The 21657-nt window shown below is 56.9% G+C and overlaps 3 protein-coding genes across 7 annotated transcripts in view; 2 read left to right on the top strand and 1 right to left on the bottom strand.

The window, feature by feature from the left end:
* Nucleotides 1-90: 90 nt before the first annotated feature.
* On the bottom strand, nucleotides 91-11573 carry ABHD14A (abhydrolase domain containing 14A). Of its 3 annotated transcripts, XM_030569446.1 has the most exons (6): nucleotides 11216-11573; nucleotides 8342-8449; nucleotides 3390-3660; nucleotides 2394-2509; nucleotides 1648-1883; nucleotides 91-1044 (listed from the first exon to the last, which is right to left on the bottom strand). In XM_030569446.1, exons 1-6 carry the CDS (start codon nucleotides 11556-11558, stop codon nucleotides 862-864), a joined length of 1257 nt encoding a protein of 418 aa, XP_030425306.1. In that variant the 5' UTR covers nucleotides 11559-11573; the 3' UTR covers nucleotides 91-861. The 3 variants fall into 3 exon arrangements, with proteins under 3 accessions (XP_030425306.1, XP_030425307.1, XP_030425308.1); XM_030569447.1 differs by lacking the exon at nucleotides 8342-8449; XM_030569448.1 differs by lacking the exons at nucleotides 8342-8449; nucleotides 11216-11573 and adding an exon at nucleotides 4807-4982.
* On the top strand, nucleotides 11198-17433 carry ABHD14B (abhydrolase domain containing 14B). The gene is made up of 4 exons (XM_030569449.1): nucleotides 11198-11279; nucleotides 13227-13463; nucleotides 14161-14402; nucleotides 16180-17433. Exons 2-4 carry the CDS (start codon nucleotides 13256-13258, stop codon nucleotides 16360-16362), a joined length of 633 nt encoding a protein of 210 aa, XP_030425309.1. The 5' UTR covers nucleotides 11198-11279; nucleotides 13227-13255; the 3' UTR covers nucleotides 16363-17433.
* A 95-nt stretch (nucleotides 17434-17528) lies between these two features.
* Nucleotides 17529-21657, top strand: part of PCBP4 (poly(rC) binding protein 4) — a 39649-nt gene continuing 35520 nt past the window's right edge. For all 3 annotated transcript variants that reach the window (XM_030569440.1, XM_030569441.1, XM_030569443.1), the window contains exon 1: nucleotides 17529-21276. The gene's annotated coding sequence lies outside the window, so the exon portion shown is untranslated. The remainder of the gene's footprint in view (nucleotides 21277-21657) is intronic.

The raw sequence follows: 21657 nt of genomic DNA on the forward strand, positions 1-21657 counted from the left end.
CTCTGGGTGCAGGAGTTACCCTCTGCCTGTAGGGGGTGGGCCGACACAAACAGCCTGGCATGGCCTCACCAGAGACAGACGCCCAGCGAGCACTGTACAAATGGTTTATTGGCCTCATAACAGACTCCTCCACAGAGACCCCTCCCCTGGGCCTGGTCAGAGTAGCGTACCTACACAGGAATTAAATCAATCACCCCCCAGTAACATGCCAAACAGCCCTTGCTTCAAGGTCAAAGGGCCCATTTAACGCCCCCTACAAACAACAACCAGACACAACCACTAACCCATCGGAGCCATTGGTGGGGACCAAGCCCCGCTGCACCCCAGCCCCTGCCAAGCGAGATGCTCAGCTACTCTACAGCAACACTCTTTGGAACAAGCCCCACAAGGTTACCTGGCCCGTGTCCCATCCCTCAGGCAAACACGTCAGCCCATCATCCAGCAGCAATGGTCCGGGGCCCTAGTGAGGGCTCCTTGCAGAGAGGCAAGGCAGGAGGATGAGAAAGCAACAAAGATGAGGACTGTGCAACAGGAGAGCACAGCCAGAAGCTGGCAGGGGGCTGGTTACCTCCCAACACGCACGGCAGAATCATGCCCCTAAGCAGGCAGAATCCTGGCATCCGGCACATCCCTCTGCAGAGGCTGACGACATCGAACAAGTCCCTTGCCAAGCCCTTGGCTCCCACACCCACTCCAGCCCGACTCGCCGTGGGATCAGACAGCCAGGAGGGTGGCAGCGGTGAGAACTCCCCACCCCCGGACAAGTCCCACAGCCCTTAACGACAAGGTCAGAAAGTCAGCGTCCCAGCCACACAGCCAAGGCTCAGCGCAGCCAGGCTCCGGCCCCAGGAGGGTCCATGTTCACTGCAGCTCGCCCAGGAAGGCTAGCAGCGCCTCGTGGAACTCATGAGGCTTCTCCAGGTAGCAGGCGTGGCCAGCGTCAGGCAGTGCCACCGCCTTGTGCTTTGGGAGCTGCTGCAGGCTCTGCAGGGACTGAGCACCCAGGCCGGTGTCGCGCTCACCATAGACGATCAGAGTCGGCGTCTGCAGAGAGATGGGGAGAACTTCAGCCGTCAGACCTTCGCCACCCCCCAGCAGCGGGAGACGGGCTACAGGCCCCAACCCGCCTGCACTGCCCCGAGAGTACGGCATGAGGGACTCAAGTGACCTGGAGAGGAGTGTAGTCCTGAGACAGGGCAGACATGTCCAGGCAGAGTGCAACCCAGGGCCCACTGGGAGTCTGGGGCCCAAACCCCCAAGCCAGAGCCTCGGGGAGCCTGGGACCATGTCCCCCAGTCCCAGAGAGCATGGGGCTGCCCCTCCCACACACAGCATCCCGGGGAGCGAGGCCCACAGCCTCCTCAACACCCCCTCCCTCCACATACACACACAGCCCCCTAGCCCTAGCAAAGCCTGTAGCTGAGCAGAGGAGCTGTACTGCAGCCAGCTGGGCTGACAAGCCGTTGCTGCAGTGACTGGAGAAGCTCAGGGCTGCACTCACAAAGCTGCACAAGTTCCTCTGTGAGTCAGGCCCTGATTACCCTCCCCACCCACTTTCCTTCCCACCAACCAGCTGAGAAGCCTCTGCTCTAGGGACCAGCTTTGTCTCCTGCCCCAGAGCCAGACGCTTCCCCTTCCCTGCCATACCTGGACCTGCTGGTACTGCTGGGACGTGTAGTCCTGGGTCCCCACAGGTGCAATGGGCACAAAGCCCTTCAGTTGCGCCCCGTGCACCAGGACAAAGGGGATGGAATAGCGGCCACTCATGGACGGGCTGATCAGAACGGGCCTCTGGATCCCCAGCTCCTTCAGCACATGCTGCAGGAAGGCGACACGGCCCTGCTCCGTGGAGACGGCATCGGAAGGCAGGGAGTTGCCGTAGCCTGCGGAGGAGGAGGAGGGGTTAGTGTGCCCCAAAGGCCCAGGCGAAGGTGTCTGCATGGGGAGCCAGAGCCCATAGCAGTAGGAAGGATTCACCATCCTAAACTTTTCCCCTGCCCCCCACCCCAGCGAGGAGCCAGTGCAATAGAGATTTCTTGCGGGACATGCATGTTAATTAGCAGACGTGCTGGGTTTGGATGCCAGCAGGACTCACATATGCTAGTCTTGCCACACCTCCAGGGCAATGTGGAACAGTGTCGCAAAACTAAAATCCCTGCCGAAGCCCCAGCCTTCTGCCCAGTGCATACGGGCAGCACCCCAGGAGAGGAACAGATCCGGGGGCGCAAGCATGGTCTAGGTAGTGAACATCACTAGACACGCGACTCCCTGGAACTGACCACTTAAAAGAGGTACAGTCACTTTAGCACATGCTAGCTGGCTGTCGGGCAGAGGGAGACGGGGCTATGGCTGCAAGCAGAAATTAACTTAATATATGGGTGGCATATTCCTACCAGGCAGATCGATAGCAATGGAGCGATATCCTTCTTCTGAGAGCAGGGTCAGTGTCCCCAGGTCCTCCCAGGTCTTGGAAGTGAATGCCTGGCCATGCAGAAAAATCACCTCCAGCCTGCAGAAGACATGACAGCAGATAGAGGGGCACCCGCCAGGAAGGAAATGAGACCCACCCTGCTGTGGCTGGGGCAGGGGGGCTGTTTCTGTGCTAGTTTACCAGGAGCAGAGCTTGGGGCTGTTAGGATGACAGATGCTATGTTTTGTTTGTCATCATTATCTACCTAGATCCATGGTGGCCTCTGGATCAGCTGCTCCACATTCAGATTTGGCTGATCCCTGCTGAACACATAGGGGAGTCACTTCCCCCAATGGAGTAGTGCAGCCACCTTTGGGGTGGAACGCAGCAGCTGTTTCAGAGCTCACCAAACTGTGTAGACAGGAAACGCACAAACACCAGCCCTGTGGTTTCAATTGGACGGTCATTTAAGAGTAGTCAAGATTTGGGATGGGCACAAGGGACTTACAGAGAGTAGCACCAGCTGCTGAATCACATGCCCCAGGTTTTCCTTGGAAGTCTCCCACCCCTGTACCAGGTGAGCCAGACCCTGCTCATCCTAGGAGCTCAGATAAGAGCACAGAGTCCGCAATAGCTGATCTAGGATACACACTGCTTAGGGTGACCCACGGTGCTGACTCTAGAACCAGCTCTGGTGGCCAGAAGACAGAACAAGGAGTAATGGTCTCAAGTTGCAGTGAGAGAGGTTTAGGTTGGATATTAGGAAAAACCTTTTCACTAGGAAGGTGGTGAAACACTGGAATGGGTTACCTAGGGAGGTGGTGGAATCTCCTTCCTTAGAGGTTTTTAAGGTCAGGCTTGACTAAGCCCTGGCTGGGATGATTTAGTTGGGGATTGGTCCTGCTTTGAGCAGGGGGTTGGACTAGATGATTTCCTGAGGTCCCTTCCAACCCTGATATTCGATGATTCTAAGACCTACCTTTTGGGGCTGGGAGTCCCATCTCTCTGGAGCAGGAAGCCTTCTCTGAATAAGATGGACGGGCTCCCTGCAATGGTCCCCGTTAGGACGGTGACGTTAACATCTCGCTGGCCCTTCTCCTCAGCCCTGGCCTGGGCCTTGTGGCTGCCTGCCCTGGATGTGAACCTCTCGTGCTGGATGGCAGGGAGCAATAGGTAGAGGACAAAAGTGACAAGAACCCCAAGGACCAGCAGCCCCAGTCTGGTGCGGATCAAAGCCATCGTCAGCCGTTCTGAAAGGGACAGAAAGAGAAGGTGAACAGCCGAGCACTGGCTGCGTGCTGTGGCTCAGACAGCACAATGCACAGCAAGGCCCAGCCATGGGAGAGGAGACAAGGAACCTCACGGCTCAACAATGACCAGGAGGAGAGGGATGGATACACACACACACACACACAAGGTGGCACCATTATCCCCCAGGGCAACCTCCCAATCAGGAATGCACCCTTCCCCACCCAAATACCAGGCACCATGGGGGGAGGGGGACACCAAAGGTGGATTCTGGCCCCCAGATTTGGGGGGGGGGGGATGATAGGGCTTCCTTTATCCCTGATGTTTCATGCATGGTCATAGGCCAGAAGAAACATTTGGGGGAACGCAGCAGAGCTCAAACAGACTGGTGCTACGGTCACTAAGACAAGACACTTCAGGCCCAGGGTCAAAGGCCGATTCAGGCTGGGTCCTACCCCATCTAGGGCTCAGGGAAGCAGCTGGCATTGGTCTCTGCCTCACTCTCATTCCTAGTCACCATCCTGGTCATGCCTGAACGGAGGCAGGCTGGTCTGGGGCCCCCTGGGCTGGGGCTGTGATCCCCGCACGTGCACCATGTTACAAAGTGACAACTGCCCTCACTGTACCTCTCCCCTGCCCCAAATCACTTACCCCTGGGAACCAGCTAGTGCTGGGGGGTTACTGCGCAGAGGAAGAGTTTAATAGACAGGTGCCCCTTGCAGAAACAGGTCCAGTCTGCCCACCTGGCACTGGCAGGACTCCTCCACGCAGTGGCTTTCACAGACTGCTCGCTCCCCAGTCTGTGGTTTCTATGCTGCTCCATCCCAATGCAGGCCCCAACACTGATCTCCCACACACTCCCCCTGCCTCCCCTTTACTGTCCCTGTGGTCTTTTCCCCATCTGCAGCCTCCTGCTGCCCCCACAACTGCCCCCTGCCCCACCCATCACTCCCAACGGCCCAGAACCTTTCCAGCTCAATGTTCCATCCCTCCCCTCAACATACCTGCAGGGCATGCAACAGCCCTGAGAAAACATGGGTCAAATCCCAAGAGACGAGTGGCAGACTCCCTCCAGATCCCCCAGCATGGTAGCACCTAAAGGCCCCCCAACTGGCCCTCCCACCCATAGTTATGGCTATTGCAGGCACCTGGATGGTACTATAAGGAGCTGCTCCCGGGTGCATGTTCTACTATTCAGGAAACTTCGCACTCATGTCACCTGGCACATCTTCAGGGGCAGCCTGTTCTCCTACAGCAGGGGTCAGCAACTTTTCAGAAGTGCTGTGCCGAGTCTTCATTTATTCACTCTAATTTAAGGTTTCGTGTGGCAGTAGTACATGTTAATGTTTTAGAAGATCTCTTTCTATAAGTCCATAATATATAACTAAACTATTGTTGTATGTAAAGTAAATAAGATTTTTTAAATGTTTAAGCAGCTTCATTTAAAATTAAATTAAAATGCAGAGCCCCCTGGACCGGCGGCCAGGACCTGGGCAGTGTGAGTGCCTCTGAAAATCAGCTCATGTGCTGCCTTCGGCACACGTGCCATAGGTTGCCTACCCCTGGCCTACAGGCATGGCATTCTCCTCCTTACAGGGGGCTTAGTGCCAGGGCATCAGACAGATGGCCCTAGACAGCAGAGTCCCTTAACCCACAACACAGGTGCTGCAGCAGTGAAAGTAGCAGGGGGAGGAATAGCTCAGCAGTTTGAGCATTAGCCTGCTAAACCCAGGGTTGTGAGTTCAATCCTTGAGGGTGCCATTTGGGGAACTGGGGTAAAAATCTGAGGATTGGTCCTGCTTTGAGCAGGGGGTTGGACTAGATGACCTCCTGAAGTCCCTTCCAACCCTAATGTTCTATGAAAGCTTCCCCCTTCCCAGCCCACAGTGAGAGGGACCCAGCTATAAGGGAGGAAGCAGGGGCCAGTTATCCACAAACCTGCCTGCTAGGAAGCACCAATTCATACGGGGTTTGAGCAGGTACCTTGGAGACTCCGCAGCCCATTGTTCAATCTCCTGTACTATCCAGCCCCTTCTACAGCAAGGTTTTAAATCTGAACCCCTGGGTTGCAGCACATCATAAAACAGAGCACAGCCAGAGAGAACAGCCACCGCTAGCAGATTAACAGAATGCTGGGCTGGGATGCCCTCCCTGCACAGTCATTACACCTCCATTGACACACAGGGCAATGCACTTCACTGCACCCCAGTGTAGAGGGGCCCCACACAACACCCTAAGGAGTTGAGTGCTGGAGTCCTTGGCAGGCCCTGCACTGGGGGAAATTCTCTCACACACATCATAGAGGGGATGGAAGGGCCCATACAGAGTTGGCTCTGCAGGAGGCTCACAAGTGAAGACACGCTTGTAAGGAGAAACAACTTGCTGCTTGGGAGATGCTTTCTGTAATTAATTTGGTGGGCATGAGAAGAATGCCACAAGTGATTGCTCTAGGTCAGAAGGGCCCACCTGCTGTACTCTATTGTTCCCAGACAGCACTGAGGGGCCTAGCATCCTCCAGGTACCCCAATTATTCCCTGTGTCCTGTGGGCAGCAGCTAAGTCTCAGGGATGAGATTTTCAAAGGCCTGTCCAGACGGCAAGCCACACAAGCTGCATGGGAGCCCTGAGGCTGGGCACGTACTCAGCGCTATTTGCTTTCAAGGGCTTTTGATGTTTGGCCAGCAGCATTTCAAAGAAGCCCAAACACACAGAGAGAATGAGACCTTTGAATGAGGACAGGTTCTCCCCACAGGCATAGCCTGTATGGCAGATCACCTGACTCAAACTGAAAGCTGTCCTGTCATCGAGATGCAAGTAACTGACGTGATGGTAACTGACATGCATTTGATCCAGGAGGTCCTCAATGCACTTCACAAGTGACACTGGAAGCTCACTTCCTCCACCACTGACATGCAGCCACTTCTGGGGTAAAACATAATAGCTGCTTGATGATGCACAGCAACACTCATTTATTATTTGTATTGTGATTGGGCCAAGGGCCTCTACCTATGGATGAGGCCCCCACCATGCTAGGAGTTGTACGAATACAGAACAAAGCGACGGTCCTTGCTTCCAAGAGCTGACAATCTAAGCACACAAATACAGAGGAGGAAGAATCCTGTAGCCAGGAGAACCAAAGGCAGGGGAGGCTTTAGGCAAGGAGAAAGCAGCTGTCTTAGACACACCATACCTCAATCATCTGAGGCTCCCAATTACCTGAGCAGCTCATCCACATGACAGACAGAGCAAACACAACTCCCCCTTATTGAGCATGCCCCCAAGTAACTCAGCACTTAATGCTGAACTGCTTTGCTAGAAGTGCCCCAGGATTTTTACTGCCCACCAGCAGGAAGGCCCTGGGCCTTTCACTTTAGGCTCAGCCTTGCTCTCTGCACCCACTACCGACTACCTTGTCTGATCTCATCCAGCAGGCGGGCTGCAGACGCACAGTCCCTGAAGACATAGGTTTGCTCCTGGCACAAGACCTTTAGTTTGGCAGGGTACAGGACGTAGGTCTGAGCCCCCTGCTTCACAAATGCTTGCTTGAGCACCACAAGGGGCTGCTGCCGGGCATGCGTGGCAGGGCTGAGGTCAGGGAAGGAGGAGACCTTGGGGTCTTGGAATTTGGTTGCTCGGCAGGCCCGTGCTGCCCACAGAATTCGCTCTCGAGACCAGAAGTTAGAGAGGGTCATTAGCACAGTGCCAGTGCTAGCCACCCCAGCACTGTCATCTTCTTCCCTTGTGGGAAGCTGATACGCACTTTCTATATGCATAGGAGCTTCCTTTGCATTTAAGCCCAGGTAAGCCAGCACCAGGTTTTCCAAGAAAGGGATCAGGTCTGTGTCTTCCACAGTGGCCGGAACCCCAATGACCCTGACGTTCCGGGCCTACACCCTGTTCTCCAGCCTGGTGCTCTGTCTCCAGACTGCCCAGGGCCAGCTCTCTCATCAGAGCTGCGTGCTTCACCATGCAGCTTTGCGTGGTCACAACCTTGGGCTTCCACCCAGCCGGCCATCTCTTCCAAGAATTTCACCAGCTTATGCAGCTGCTCTGAGAGGGAAGCCAAGGCTTCACCCAGGGCAGCCTGCTCTGAGACGACCTGGTCCAGCCGCTCTAGCATGGCATTTCACTGTGGAGAGACGCGTGCCATGCTTGCCTTCACGGGCAGAGAGACGCTCTGTCACCTGTCCCGTTCTGGGTATCTTTGAACCAGAGCAGAGTCTGTCCCACAAAACCTCACCCCACCTGGGAGCATCAGGGCAGGTGACAGGGTCACCCCTGCGGGATGAAGCAGGAGTTCCGCTGGGAGAAGCTTGGGGCTGCCAGACCCAGCTCTGCCCAAGTGTCCTGGGACACGCCCTTGTTTATCAGCTTCCTCTCCCACTCCCCGCCTCCAGCCGCGCCACGGGCGCTCCAAAGTAGCCGGCCTCCACCGCTAGAGCCCCTCCCCGCCGTATCGCAGTGCACCGGAGCGACTCTGGGCCTGTGCACCCGCACGGGCCACCTGGGCGCGCCCCTGACCGGCTCCCCCTGCACCGGGGCCATCGCCAGCCCCCGGCCCGCGCCCCCAGCGCCCGAAGAAGTGGGCCAGCCCTGGTTGCCAGCGCGCCGGAGCCCAGCGCAGGCGGGGCCAGCTGGCCAGGCAGATCCAGCGCCCCAGTCCCCGGGGACCGCACGCACTTACCGCCTTGCTGCGCAGCGCCCGACAGCCACCGCCTCCGCCCGGGCTGGTGTGGCAGTGAAGCGGCCCCCCCCCCGCGCTGCCAGCCCGAATCGAGCCCCACAGTCCCACCTAGCGGGGGAAGGCGAGAACACGCAGCTGCGGACAAATGGCTCCGCGCTCCTCCCCAGAGCCGGACGGTCGGTAGCCCACCTGCTGCAACCACCACTCTGCGCGTTTGGGGAGCCTCTGAGCGGGTGGACTGGGACAGGGCTGAGCCGGGGGAATCACACTCCTCAGCCGCCTTTGGGCTTCTGGGGGGTGCCCTTTTATTCCTCCTCCCCGTCCCGGGCACCTCCCAAAGGCTGGTGGTGAGGGTGGTTTGGAGGGTGAGGCTGTACAGGCCCTCCTGGGATTTTTGAGCCTGGTCTCTAAGAATTTCATCTTCCTCTGGAGTTTCAGAATGGGTGGGGAGGTTTGGGGATATCCCTAGTCCTGCCCCACCTCTGGCTGTCCCTTCAACCTGTCCCTGGTTTTATCCCTAGGGCTTTTTTCTCCCTCCCTTGTTTGTGATTCTTTACAACCCTTTACCCCGCAGATCTTCCCCACAGCCAATCCCACACACCCTTGGAAAATCTGCCCTGCACTCCCCTACTCTGATTTAAAAGCACTGTACCTAAAACCTCCAGGCCCTGGCCCAATGGGGCCCTGCCCTAAGCTGTTCCCAAATGCTACTGTACAGCAAACAACAAAGCAGCAATGGTAATCTGTAGGGGGAGGGAACTGAGACATGGATTAATTAGCACTCAGGGTAACAAAATCAGGTTTAGAACTCAAAACTCCCTCATATCCATCATGCTGCACCTTAACCCACCTTGTCAGTTACTACTACACATTCCAGGTACACTCCACTCACCCTCCAGCCCTGCTATTGTATTGCTTCCTCCTTTGTCCAAACAGGGGCTCATAGTGCTCAGCTGTAGTAGACACCCCACCCCCACTCCAGAATTCAACCAGCTGTTCACATCAATGAAACAATTTCCACCAAGTCTGCTACATTTCTCCAGGAGGCTCCCAGACCAAGCCTTCAGCAGCTCTCCCTTGGTAAACAGGCCTCAGAGCAAAAACCTGGGAGTGGTGGGAGCAGAATCCAGCGATAGAGGGGCCCATCTTGTGTCAACTTCCTGACTCAGCTCATTTGAAATAAGGGCTATGAAGCAAAATACCCAGCTCTGCCTGTACTGAGCAGAAATACCTGATGTGGTGCTGGCAACCACTGCAAACTGGGAAACGACCTGACAACTTTTGCTTATATTTATTTACCTAGCAAGACAACTTCACTGCAAACTATAATTACTCTAAAGCCACCATCCCCAGCCTCCTTCTGTTCTTCACGCTCCCAGATACCATCGGAGACACTTAGGCGCTGCCAATGCTGGGATGCAAACCATCCTAGGTGCAGCTGTGCCAGTACTGCAAGGGTTCAGATGACAGGGCAGAGGGGGTACAACCTTCATTTTGCACATTTCACTCTTTTGCTCCTCAGTTCCCCGTGACCTGATGCAAACTCTGCCACCTCCATCTCTGTGGGACACGTTAAAATGAAACAGGCAGCATGGAGTAAGCTGATCTCTTCCTCCATCTGCAATATCCAATCCAAACCTCAATGCAAACAGAGTCCAGCTCTCATGGCTCAGCACCCCAGCTGAATTTCACACAGCAGTGTCCTGTTCCCATCCCTGAGAGCATCAGAGATGCAGTGAGCTGCTACCACTGAGATGAGTTGCACAGGGATACTGCTGGACATGCAGGAGTAGCAAGGAATGCCCAGCAGCCTTGGAGCACCTATGGCTACCCATTCCAGAAGTAACATGGGAGGCCCTGATACATGACACATGGAATAGCCATGGCTAGCCATGCAGAAGTGGTGTGGGAGTTTCTGGTACATGGTGGACCCCAGTGGCTAACCACATAGAAGTGGCACAGGAGAGCCACATATGTGGAAGTGCAGGTTGGGGGACACCAGCTTGGATTCCTTCGTGCTCCCTGTACCAAAAAACAAACAAACAATACTGGACAATACTGGAACGGTTGCAGAGATCCCAGAGCTATGTCTCCTGTTTCTCTCCACAGATGAATTATTTGCCTCCGCAAAGCCAGTGGCAAAACAACTAACTGGCTACTTATCATTCCTGTGCATGTCAGCCCAACACACAGCTGGCCAGCAGTCCCTGAAGAGGGCACCCCATGAGACCATTTCTTTCCATTGCACTTGGTCGTTATAACTTTTCAGAACCCTGCTATAGGAATAATATTTTCCTACCATGGCTGAAACTTTGAGGGAGGATGTGGAGAGAAAATGAAAGCTGGCACTCTCCCGAAACAACAGGAGAGCAGGAGCTGGGGCTTGAAAATAACACAGCAGGGTATTGTGAGAGTCACGGTAAAATCACAGGAGTAGGCAACACTAAGATTCACCCTCTCCATGCAAAACTGGAAACACTTACTCCTCCCTCTGCAAGCAGCCAATCTACTGACCACTCAGGAGTCACATGAAGAAAACTTCCTCTATAATTAACATGCAACACTGTCTTCCATTCCTATTCCATTCTCTTGTCTTCCTAGGCCCTGCCTGTCACGGGGATGCACTAGCCTACAGGGCTGCAATCCCCAGCGCAGATGGGAAGCGGGGACCGGGCTAGCACGGGGCGGGGCTGATGCCAGGTCATTGTACTGATGTATTTCCTCCTTGCTCCCCCGCCCCCGTCTCCTACCCTTCTCTCCTGGACGGGCGCTGCTAGCCACTAGGGGTCAGTGCGCCCATGGGCCAGCGCTCGCACTCTGTTGCAGTGCCTGTCTCCGCCCCTGGGTCGCGTCACGACTCGCTCCCTGTCCTACCTTCGACCCCGGGAAGCGCAGCGCAGCGCAGGCTTTTGGGGAGACGCTCCTCTGCTCTCGGCAGGTATCGGCCCCCGCGCGCTGCTGGGGAAGGGCTTGGGCCGGCCGCTTTGCCAGGATCCCTGAGACCTGGACACTGCAGCTGTGTCAGGACCTGGGGGCTCTGAGCGCCGGGGCCATCAGCCCAGCACCCTGGCTCCGACAGAGGCCAGAACCAGCCGCTTCGAACCCCGCCCTCTGGGGCCACACCCTGCAGCGTCAGCCACGGGGCCCCTGGGGCCCCAACCCCTGCAGCGTCAGCCACTGGGCCCCCCGCCCTCTGGGGCCAAATACCCTGCAGCATTAGCCATGGCCCCTTCCTCCCTCTGGTGCCCCAACCGCTGCAGTGTTAGCCATGGGCCTTCCGCCCTCTGGGGCCCCAACCCCTGCAGCGTGAGCCACGGGCCCCCAACCCCTGCAGCGTCAGCCACGGGGCCCCCCGCCCTCTGGGGCCAAATACCCTGCAGCATTAGCCATGGCCCCATCCTCCCTCTGGTGCCCCAACCCCTGCAGCGTTAGCCATGGGCCTTCCGCCCTCTGGGCCCCAACCCCTGCAGCGTGAGCCACGGGCCCCCAACCCCTGCAGCGTCAGCCACGGGGCCCCCCGCCCTCTGGGGCCAAATACCCTGCAGCATTAGCTATGGCCCCTTCCTCCCTCTGGTGCCCCAACCCCTGCAGCGTTAGCCATGGGCCTTCCGCCCTCTGGGCCCCCAACCCCTGCAGCGTGAGCCACGGGCCCCCAACCCCTGCAGCGTCAGCCACGGGGCCCCCCGCCCTCTGGGGCCAAATACCCTGCAGCATTAGCTATGGCCCCTTCCTCCCTCTGGTGCCCCAACCCCTGCAGCGTTAGCCATGGGCCCTTCCGCCCTCTGGGGCCCCAACCCCTGCAGCGTGAGCCACGGGGCCCCCCGCCCTCTGGGGCTCCAACCCCTGCAGCGTGAGCCACGGGGCCCCCCGCCCTCTGGGGCCAAATACCCTGCAGCGTCAGCCACGGGGCCCCCCGCCCTCTGGGGCCCCAACCCTGCAGCGTGAGCCACGGGGCTCCCAACCCCCCTCTGGGGCCCCAAACCCTGCAGCGTCAGCCATGGGCTCCCCCCACCCCCCACTGAGGCCCAAACCCTGCAGCATCAGCCACGGGGCCTCCTGCCCTCTGGGGCCCAAACCCTGCAACATCAGCCATGGGGCCTCCTGCCCTCTGGGGCCCAAACCCTGCAACGTCAGCCACGGGGCCTCCTGCCCTCTGGGGCCAAACACCCTGCAGTGTTAGCCATGGGGCACCCTGCTCTCTGGGGTTGTTTCTTGGTGAGTCTTCCCACTGAGCAGGCCATGCCCTAGCTCAAGAGGGTTCCGTAAAACCCTCTCTCTAATGGGACAATGCGTGATCTAACTGTAATCGTACATGTCTGATCCTCTGTGAAACCCTGCTGGGCTCCTGGTCTCAGTGAGATCCTTGAGCAGTGAGTTCCACCAGTGAACCATGCACTACCTTCTAAGTATTGCCATCAATCAGCTGTGAATATCCTAACTTATCAATTTGATGAAAGCCCCACTGATTGCAGTGTTGTGGAATGGTGAACAGGGCACTCACTCACTTTCATTAGCCCACTGGTACTGGGTCAGATAATACGTCTTCTCTCTCAAAAACTCTGCACGATCTGGCTCAGACATGCCCAGTCTGTTCCTGGGTCGCTACTGGCCTGGCCCCCTGCTACTTGCTGTCCACCTGTGATCCCCTATTCATCCCCTCATCCAAAAACAAAGTTTCCTTGTGTACCACACACTCCCCCATACCTGATGAGGCCAACCCAGTGAATGGACAGCAACCCCTAGTGTTGTAGTGTCCACCCACTAGCATTGAGGTGAGACATTGAAGAGTGAAGTAAATAGGGTCCTTTGTACTTAGATCAGGGACTGTGCCCAGAGTCCATTCGGGGGGGGCACAGGGCTCAGCTCAGGTTTCCCTCTCTTTCAGGACTGCTGGAAAGCACGAGCAGGGAGGCCATGGCCACCCCGCTGGTGACTGTGGGCACCACCACAGTGGATGGGCAAACCCTGTTCTACCGGCAGGCCAATCCGGCCCAGCAGGCCCCCAAGCTGTCTGTCCTTCTGCTCCACGGCATTCGCTTTTCATCGGAGACCTGGCTCAACCTGCAGACACTGTCTAAGCTGGCTGATGCTGGCTACCGTGCTGTGGCCATTGATCTGCCAGGTACAGCTGCTCAGCCACTGGGGGAATCCCTTCAATGGACAGCCCCATGGGTGGGACTGGGTGGCAGAACAGCCCTTGGGTGGCATAAGGTCCTTGGGCGAGGCACGTCCCATCATAGGAGCACTAATGCAGTGCATGGCTCTAGCACCTTCCTCTGAGAGCATTCACAAGCATTCTCTACACCCCGTAATATGGGATCAGATGGGGTAAACTGAGGCACAGAGAGGTTTCAAGCCTGACCTATACACATATCAGGAGTCAGCAGCATAACTGAGAATAGAACCCAGGTGTTCTGACTCAAGTCCCTTCCTTTAACTAGCAGACACCATCCTCTCACTTATGGCCTGTGGAGCAGAACCCAGGTGTCCTGGCTCCAAGCCCCCTCCAGAGCTCTCTGCACCTCTCCTGAGTCATACTGCCAGTAAAAGCTGAGGAATGACCCTGTTGTGAAAGTGGGGGCCAGACTCTCACCATCTCCCTACCCCCTTCTATACTCTCTCTGTCTGCCCAGGGACCAGGGCTGATGGGAGTGGCAGGAATTGGAGAATCTGCCCCCCCCCATCTGTAACTGGGGTGAAGTAGGGTGAAATGGGAAGGGATAGGGCCCTAGTGAACGTGATGCACCAGAACTACAGATTTCTCGCGAGGGGCTGCCAGCAACATCTGTAACAGAGGGGTTTTGTCTCACGTGGTTCAGGGTTCGGCCATTCCAAGGAGGCAACAGCTCCAGCCCCTGTTGGGCAGCCTGCCCCAGGGGGTTTCCTAAAGGCTGTCTGTGAGGCCCTGCAGTTGGGCCGGGTGGTTGTGATCAGCCCGTCCCTCAGCGGGATGTATTCGCTCCCGTTCCTCTTCCAGCACAGCCAGCTGGTTCAGGCCTACGTGCCGGTGGCACCCATCTGCACCGAGAAGTTCCCCACCACGCAGTACGCCAGCATAAAGGTACAGCCCCTGGGCTGGCAGGGATGGGGCAGGTCTCTTTCATTGGGGACCTGGTGTCCGGGCGGGGGCACAGAAGACTAGGCTGGGGGATGGGGTGGAAGAGCTACGGTACTTGGACAGACACTGGGAAGTGGGTGGAGGGAATCGAGCTTGCAGGTGTGTGCAGAGCCGGCCTGCAGCAGCGGGGGACCTGGAGAATCTGAATCCACATCCCCACTGAAGGGAACCTCCAGCAGTAGTGCTCAAGCTCCATCAGGGCCTCTTCCCATCACGGTCAGAGAAGGGCACCTGGAGCCCGGCCTTACGACTCGAGGCCTAGGTGCTGGCCCGCACAGTTACGCTGGGCCACATCCATTCCTGGCGTAACCCCCCCTCACAGTGGCGTTACACCCTTGTGACCTGGACCCCTCTGCGAGCTGGCAGAGCCGTGGGAGAAACTGCATTTCCCAGGCCCCCTACACCACCTCCCCCACCCCGTGCTCACTGATCCCTCTCGTTTGCCCTTGTTCTAATGCTCCAGCCCCCACCAGTTTCCAACTGTCCCCTCCCCCCATAATTATTTTTTTTAAATCAACCTTCTGGAGAAAATGTTCCTTCTTCTCCCCCAGTGTGGAACTTGTATCCCCTCCTCCTAAAATAACCCTGCTGTGAGGGCCAGCCTCAGCCCTGCACCAGTGATCTGGGGGTAGGCTCTGAATTCTTCAGGGTTAAAAAAGGGAGCCTGAGCCCACTGGCAATGGGTCGCTCCTAGCTCCCCCTTGGGAAACGCAGTCCTTGCATGCAGCCCTGGGAAGTGCAGGGCTGGGAAAGACATTTTTATGCACAGAGAAGGCGTTTTAGCTGCTGGTTTTCAGTGTATTAGTTTGAATGTTTCTATTCTCTTGGGCTCTGTGCAATGGGACCAGATCCTAAGCAGCATCCAAGCAGGCAGAGGGAGTCAGTGACAATGTCATCTTTATGCCTCCACTCTTTCTTTATCCTGGGCTAGCCGGCACATGGGCCAGTGCACAGCCTCTCAGGGCAGTTCTGGCACTCGGGATTGAGCGCTGGAACCCTCCTTTCCATCCCCTTCTCTGAGAGCCAGGTTGGTGGGACAGCTATCACGGCAACCCTGTACGGCTGGAGGATTCCCTGACCCTGTGGGAATTCCCTGGGTCCTATAGCCTATGCCCAGGCCCCTTGGCACCAACTGACAGTCTGGAGCCTGGGCATGAAGGTGAAGGAATGCAACAAATAATCCCAAGAAAATGTGTCCTATTCCTCCAGATCTAAAACATCCAGGGCACATCCAGGTCACGTGACCCTTGCCCAGGCTCCAAGCCTTTGGACCTTTGCCCATCCCTGCTTTTAGCCTCCAGTTCTATCCCCCTCCAACACACACCTTGGTTTTTGGCTTCATGGTTTGCCATTTTTGCCATCTCAGCCTACTCTAGACAGCAGCCCCCTAAGGCTCCATCCCCCCATCCCCAGTGCTGGTCTGAATCCTGGGGGTCAGCAGATGCCCTGATTTCAGTGAGAGTTAAGCACCCAACTATCTTTGAGGAGCTGGACCCTAGAAAGGGATCATTTCCAACAACTCCATTTGAGGAGATTCCCATACCGCCGGTGGGCACAAAGCAGTGCCCAGAACCAGTGATGCTCCCAGGCAAGGGATACACTCTCCCAGAGCTGCCAGGCCCTAGCCTCCCTCTTGTGCCACTGGCGTCAAGTGATCAAAGTGAGCAGTGCGCCTGTACCTGCTGTCTGAGCTCTTGTGCCTTGTGTCCCCTCCCTCTAGACCCCCACGCTGATTGTGTATGGGGACCAGGACACCCAGCTGGGGGAGATGAGCCTGAACAACCTCAGGAACCTGCCCAATCACAAGGTGCTGCTGCTGAAAGGAGCAGGACATGCCTGTTACCTGGAAAAGCCGGAGGAGTGGCACCTGGGCCTGCTGGACTTCCTGAAGAGCCTGGAGTGACGAGTGGCCTCTCTTTTGCCCCAGCCCTTCGGTGCACAATCTGTCAGACACAGGGCTGGCTCTTTGGTGCAATCCTCCTGTGGAGGATCTGAGGACCACAGCTTCTCTCTTCCACTAGAGCGGGTACTTAATCGATGGCTTCTTGCCAATCTCGGACAATCACAGCACGCTTGGGTGTTTGCAAAGGGCGGCCACACAGCCAGAAGCGCCTTCCTGGCAGCCAGGTGCTTGCTCCTTTTCCTTCTTTTTAAAATGATTAGATTTGAAAGGTCTGTAGAAGCTGATTGGCTAGTAGAATGGGGTGAGATGGGGGTATTGAGGGCAGGTTCCCCAGCTGCATATTCTAGTGCAACCCCGTCCTGCCAGTCCTAGCTCCACAGCTCTGCCAATGCTCCTGCCCTGCAGCTTCCCTATGACTCCAGCCCTGCCCCCACCCTGCTGTGCCAGTGCCCCCAATCCTGCCCTGCAGCGCTTCTGCACCCCACTCTGCGGTGCTAGTGCCCCTGCTACTCCAGCCCTGCCCCCACCCAGCTCTGCCAATGCTCCTGCTCCTGCTCCTGCAGCCTCCCTGCTACTCCAGCCCTGCCCCCATCCAGCTCTGCAGTGCCAGTGCCCACGCTCCTGCCCTGCAGCTTCCCCGTGACTACAGCGCTGCCCCCACCCAGCTCTGCCAGTGCCCCCAATCCTGCCCTGCAGCCTCCCTGCTACTTCAGCCCTGCCCCCACCCAGCTCCGCAAGTGCCCCCGCTTCTGCCCTGCAGCCTCCCTGCAATTCCAGGCCAACCAACCCAAGTCTGCACACCTCAGTCCTGACCTGCAGCGCCCCCAGCTACTTCAGCCCTATCCTAGCCCCACTGATGTGCCTTAATCCTGCTGTGATCCTCACTGGAGCACACACTGGCACCCACCCCCAACACTGCTTGGCTTGGGAGGAGCGACCCAGACCCTGAGAGCCGCACAGAGGCCAAACTCACTGCCAGCCTGGGATCGTTCAGGGAGCTTCCTCCCAAAACCCCAAACTCTGGGGCAGCAGCACCTAATCCTTCACAAGCAAATAAAACTCAGATCTGGGCCTCTGTCTCCATGCAGCTTTCATCCCTTGTGCCAGTCCCCACCTCCTCCTTCCCACATGGTGCTGACACCTGGTCCAGTGGCCCCCTCTGCCAGGAAGCCCATGGTCACGGCAGTTAGGAACAGGGTTGTACATGGAGAGGACTCAAATTCCAGCAAGAGCAGGCAGAGGGATTGGGGTCTGCAGCATGCTGGAGCAGAACAGTCTTTGGGGTCAGCTGCTGGATAGGTGCAGGGCAATGGGATTTGTCCAGAGGCAGCGTGTCACAAGGTTAGAGTAAGGGACTGGAGGTTAGGACTCCTGGGTTCTATTCCCAGCCCTGGGAAAGAGCCTTGTCTAGGGAGTAGAGCAGGAACCTGGGTTCAATTTCCAAGCTCTAGGAAGGAAGCGTGTCTAGTGGCTTTAGCCAAAGGCTGGGATTCAGAACCCCTATTTCCTGACCTGCATGTAAAGCCCAGTTTCTACAATGGCCAGAGCCTTGGATATGACAGCAATTCCCTCTCCAGCACTGGTTCTCTACCTGAGGTCCTGGGCCCACTGGCGAGCCACAGAGCCTTTCTTGGTAGAATTAAACAGAGAGGAGGGGGTCCCCGAAAGGCAGTCTCTTCTGTGAAGAGGTCCACAGAATAATGGAGCAGGAGGAGCACTGCTCCATGGAATAAACAGACACAGCCCTCAGGAAGCATGATCCAGGGCCTGCCGTGGCAAGGTCCAGGGCCATACGGTAACAGCCATGCACAGGCTCCCTGATTAGCACCACACCCCAGTCTTTCACTGACTCCCCCCCTGCCCCTTTCCGGAGCCAACTGGCTGCAGAATGTGGCCACCAGCAGCAACAGCGGCCTCTGAGATACACATCCCTTTGCATCAGCCCTGCTCCTACAGGACCTGCTCTCCCATCAGCCCCTGGACAATGGAGCTGGTTGATCTAGTTCACCCTGGCTCAAGAGGAAAATGGCAAGTGACCCCCCCCGCATCCTGGAATAACAATGCAAATAGCTTCTTTTAAATGCCATGGGATTACAGAGTGAGGGGCCGAGCTGAACAGATGGGGCATAGGCTAAAGCCGCCAGCCACATGGCTGCTCCAGAGCTACCTGGCCTGGTTCCTTAGCGCTCAGCCCAGTGAGACAGAGGAGGGCTCTGATGCTTGGCTTGCACTCTGAATGGCTGAGGAGGAGGAGGCTAGATAATGCTGAGCTTGAGCCTCTTAGGCCCTGCGGGGATTTTCTCCCAGCTCAGCCAGGCTGGCTGCTGGTCAGTCCATGGGCATCTGTCGACCACGTGGCCACCAAGCCCTGGGATGGAGGGGGTGGGGGAAGGGCCATGAGCTTTGAGAGTCACAGGTCTTAAAGCACCATGGCACTAAAGCACATCCAGACCTGGGAGAGCACTGGCTGTGCCTTCGCCCCAAGAGGCAGGAGCTGGGAGGCCCCCATCAGCTTCTGGGGGAGGTTGTCCACAGCATTCTTGCTGGCCAAGGACTGAATGGGCCATGGAGATTAAATGCCTTTTCCCACCACTAGAGGGTGCAGTCAAGAACAAGGGCAAACGGGGGCTACCCCTGCACTGGAATCGCTAGCAGACTGCCCATCCAGCACCTTTGGCCCATGTGACTGTCCTCATCACTATCGGAGAAGAGCAGCTGCTCCCCCAGACAGCGTGGTTCCCAGAGCTACTGTGTAGGCAGTCAGGGCAAGCCTGGCTGGAAGGGCCAGGCACCTCCAACGCTCAGCAAGTAATACTTCTGGTATCCAGCAGTGCCCAGCAACCCCGACCGGGAATCAGGTCTGGGGGGTGCTGCACAGACGAGCTCCGATGTAGAGCTGAGCAAAGATGGACTTGGGAGTTTGTTGGGGGGTAACCCTCCATTAAGGGTCCAACGCCAACCTCCCATTCCATTCTGAGCCTTTTTAAATGATTTTGGATTTTTTAAAAATAAAGGCAAGGCAGAGAAAGGTGCTACCCCTTTAAGGCTGCACAGAGGGGAGCGGGTGAGACGGGCACAGGGCTGGCAGACTTGGTTACAGCCCTGGTGTGAGTTGGCCTGAGCTGTGGCCTCTTCTGCCCAGGATGAACTTGGCGCATGTCTCGTCTCTCTGCCCAGCACCTATGGCTGCGGTGTCATGAGGCACCTGCATCCAGCCTTGCAAGCAGCAATTCTATCGCCATGGTCTTGGCCTTGCTGTCTGCAGCACTGCCAGGAGAGCTGGACCTGCAGATCCCAGGGGTTAAAATGCCTCTGGAGCCAGTTCCTGGGGGTGGCCCAGATCTGCTGGCTGATACAGAGAAGGATAGGCCTGTGCCCCCACAACCCCCTTTCAGAACACCCCCGCCCCAGTGCAGAAGTGGGGAGGACTCCTTGCACCTCCAGTGCTCTGTGTAGCCCAGGGCGGTGGCATGTGCTGGTGCATTTAGATTCAGACGGGGGCCTGGCACACAGAGCTCTGGCCCTCCCCATGTGGGAGCTGGCAGGGGCATGGGTACCCCTCTGGAGCTGTTGTTGCTCCTGTATATTGCACTTACATTCTGCTCTCTGTGTTGTTGTGAGCCCTGTCCCTTGTGTTCCAGCATCCAACAGCCACTCCAATTACCAGGGGAGCATTTCTAGGCTCTCCTCCCTGGAGTGTCATGTTCCTGGCACAGCGTGTCCTGCGAGCTTGCAGCAAGGATGGAGAGCTTTGTCCGACACTGCATGTTCTCCACGCCCTGCCTTTCTCCTCCATTACTCAACTCCAGCCTTCCCCTCCCCGCAAGTTCTAGACTCTGCATCGTCCCTCTGCGTACTAGACTCCAGCCTTCCCTCCCTGCAGGTTCTAGACTCTGCATCATCCCTCTGCGTACTCGACTCCAGACTTCCCCTCCCTGCAGATTCTAAACTCCCCACTCATCCCTCCCTTCTCGTCTTCTGCTCCCTGCCCAAGCCTTCCTCCACATCTGTGGCTCCCAGCAGGTGGCATGCGTTCCCCACAGTGCATTGATGCTAGAGCGCGGCACAGAGCCTCGCTTGCATCGCAAGGCCTAGTTCTTAGAGTGTGAGCTGTTTGGGGCCTGGACTCATATGGCTACAGCACCTAGCACAATGGAGCCCATGCAGGCTTAATGGGCTTCTAGCATACAAATAACAATACCAAGGTTGTCCCAAAGCACAGACACACTGGCCTGTCCCAGCATTTGTTAGTCCGCCAGCCCCCCACATCCCTCACTGCCCCACAGCCACAGCCCCATTGTGTGCAGTGCTAAGGTCCTCATGGCCAACCAGCTCCGGAACGGAAGCTGCATGCTGGGATATGACAGCGCAGCTGGAGGGCACGTGCCACAAGCATTACACGATAGGGTACCCTGATCCCTTGACATATTCTGCTCTGAGATGTGTGCCTGCAGCCAAGATGCCAGCTCATCATGGGCAGGGTCAGAGAGCGTCCCTCACACTAGTCTGCCTGGTCTGTGCCAGGCTAATTCTCCTTGCAGCGCAGCCTGGAAAACAGTCCAGTGGGCAGCTCATGACAGCCAGTACTATGGCAAACCACTGCTGGGGAAGGAAACTGGCACCTGTGCAATGGGGCATCTAAGACACAGCTGGGCCACCAGGGAATGGTGCAAGTGGCACAGAGGCTGAGATGAGTGACTGTAAGACACTTAATAGCTGCCCCTCAGAGGCCACCAATTGCACAGGTGACTTCCAAACTCCAGGGAGGCTCCAGGCATCCTCAACACTATAGAAGACAAGGTGGCGCTAGGAGATCACGGTGCCAAGGGCACGCTGCTCACCCCCAGGGGCACTCAAAAGACACAAGTGGGGAGAAAAGCAGCTGGACATTGCAGAGGAAGCAACAGCAAACAGGTATGTGGCTAAGCTGGCAGAGACATGCCCACATTGCAAGAACTCCAACTCCCACACATGATGTGAAGGGACAGAGACAAGCAGCCATCAGGAAAGGTCTCCAAATAGAGGGATGGAGCGGACAAACCAGGAGAAGCCTCGGGCAGCCTCTGTCCTAGTCACATCCCAGGGAGGGGGTGGCCATAGGCAGAAGCTCTCTCTCCAATCCACTCTGAAAGTGCAGTGGCACCATAACAGGCCTGCCTTCCTCCTGGGGCATCACTGGAAGCCCTGCCAAGGGCAATGGGGAGGGATAGCTCAGTGGTTTGAGCATTGGCCTGCTAAACCCAGGGTTGTGAGTTCAATCCTTGAGGGGGCCACTTAGGGATCTGGGACAAAAAT

The sequence above is a fragment of the Gopherus evgoodei genome, chromosome 7 (assembly GCF_007399415.2).
Source record: "Gopherus evgoodei ecotype Sinaloan lineage chromosome 7, rGopEvg1_v1.p, whole genome shotgun sequence".
Taxonomy (NCBI): domain Eukaryota; kingdom Metazoa; phylum Chordata; order Testudines; family Testudinidae; genus Gopherus; species Gopherus evgoodei.

Coding starts and splice junctions, on each gene's coding strand:
- ABHD14A (XM_030569446.1), bottom strand. CDS start 11,558: ATGCTGCAGGGTATTTGGCCCCAGAGGGCGGGGGGCCCAGTGGCTGAC. Junction 8,450..11,215: donor TGCGCTTCCCGGGGTCGAAG/GTAGGACAGGGA, acceptor TTCCCCCGCTAG/GTGGGACTGTGGGGCTCGAT. Junction 1,045..1,647: donor AGCAGTACCAGCAGGTCCAG/GTATGGCAGGGA, acceptor ATCTCTCTGCAG/ACGCCGACTCTGATCGTCTA.
- ABHD14B (XM_030569449.1), top strand. CDS start 13,256: ATGGCCACCCCGCTGGTGACTGTGGGCACCACCACAGTGGATGGGCAA. Junction 13,464..14,160: donor TGTGGCCATTGATCTGCCAG/GTACAGCTGCTC, acceptor CACGTGGTTCAG/GGTTCGGCCATTCCAAGGAG. Junction 14,403..16,179: donor CGCAGTACGCCAGCATAAAG/GTACAGCCCCTG, acceptor CCCTCCCTCTAG/ACCCCCACGCTGATTGTGTA.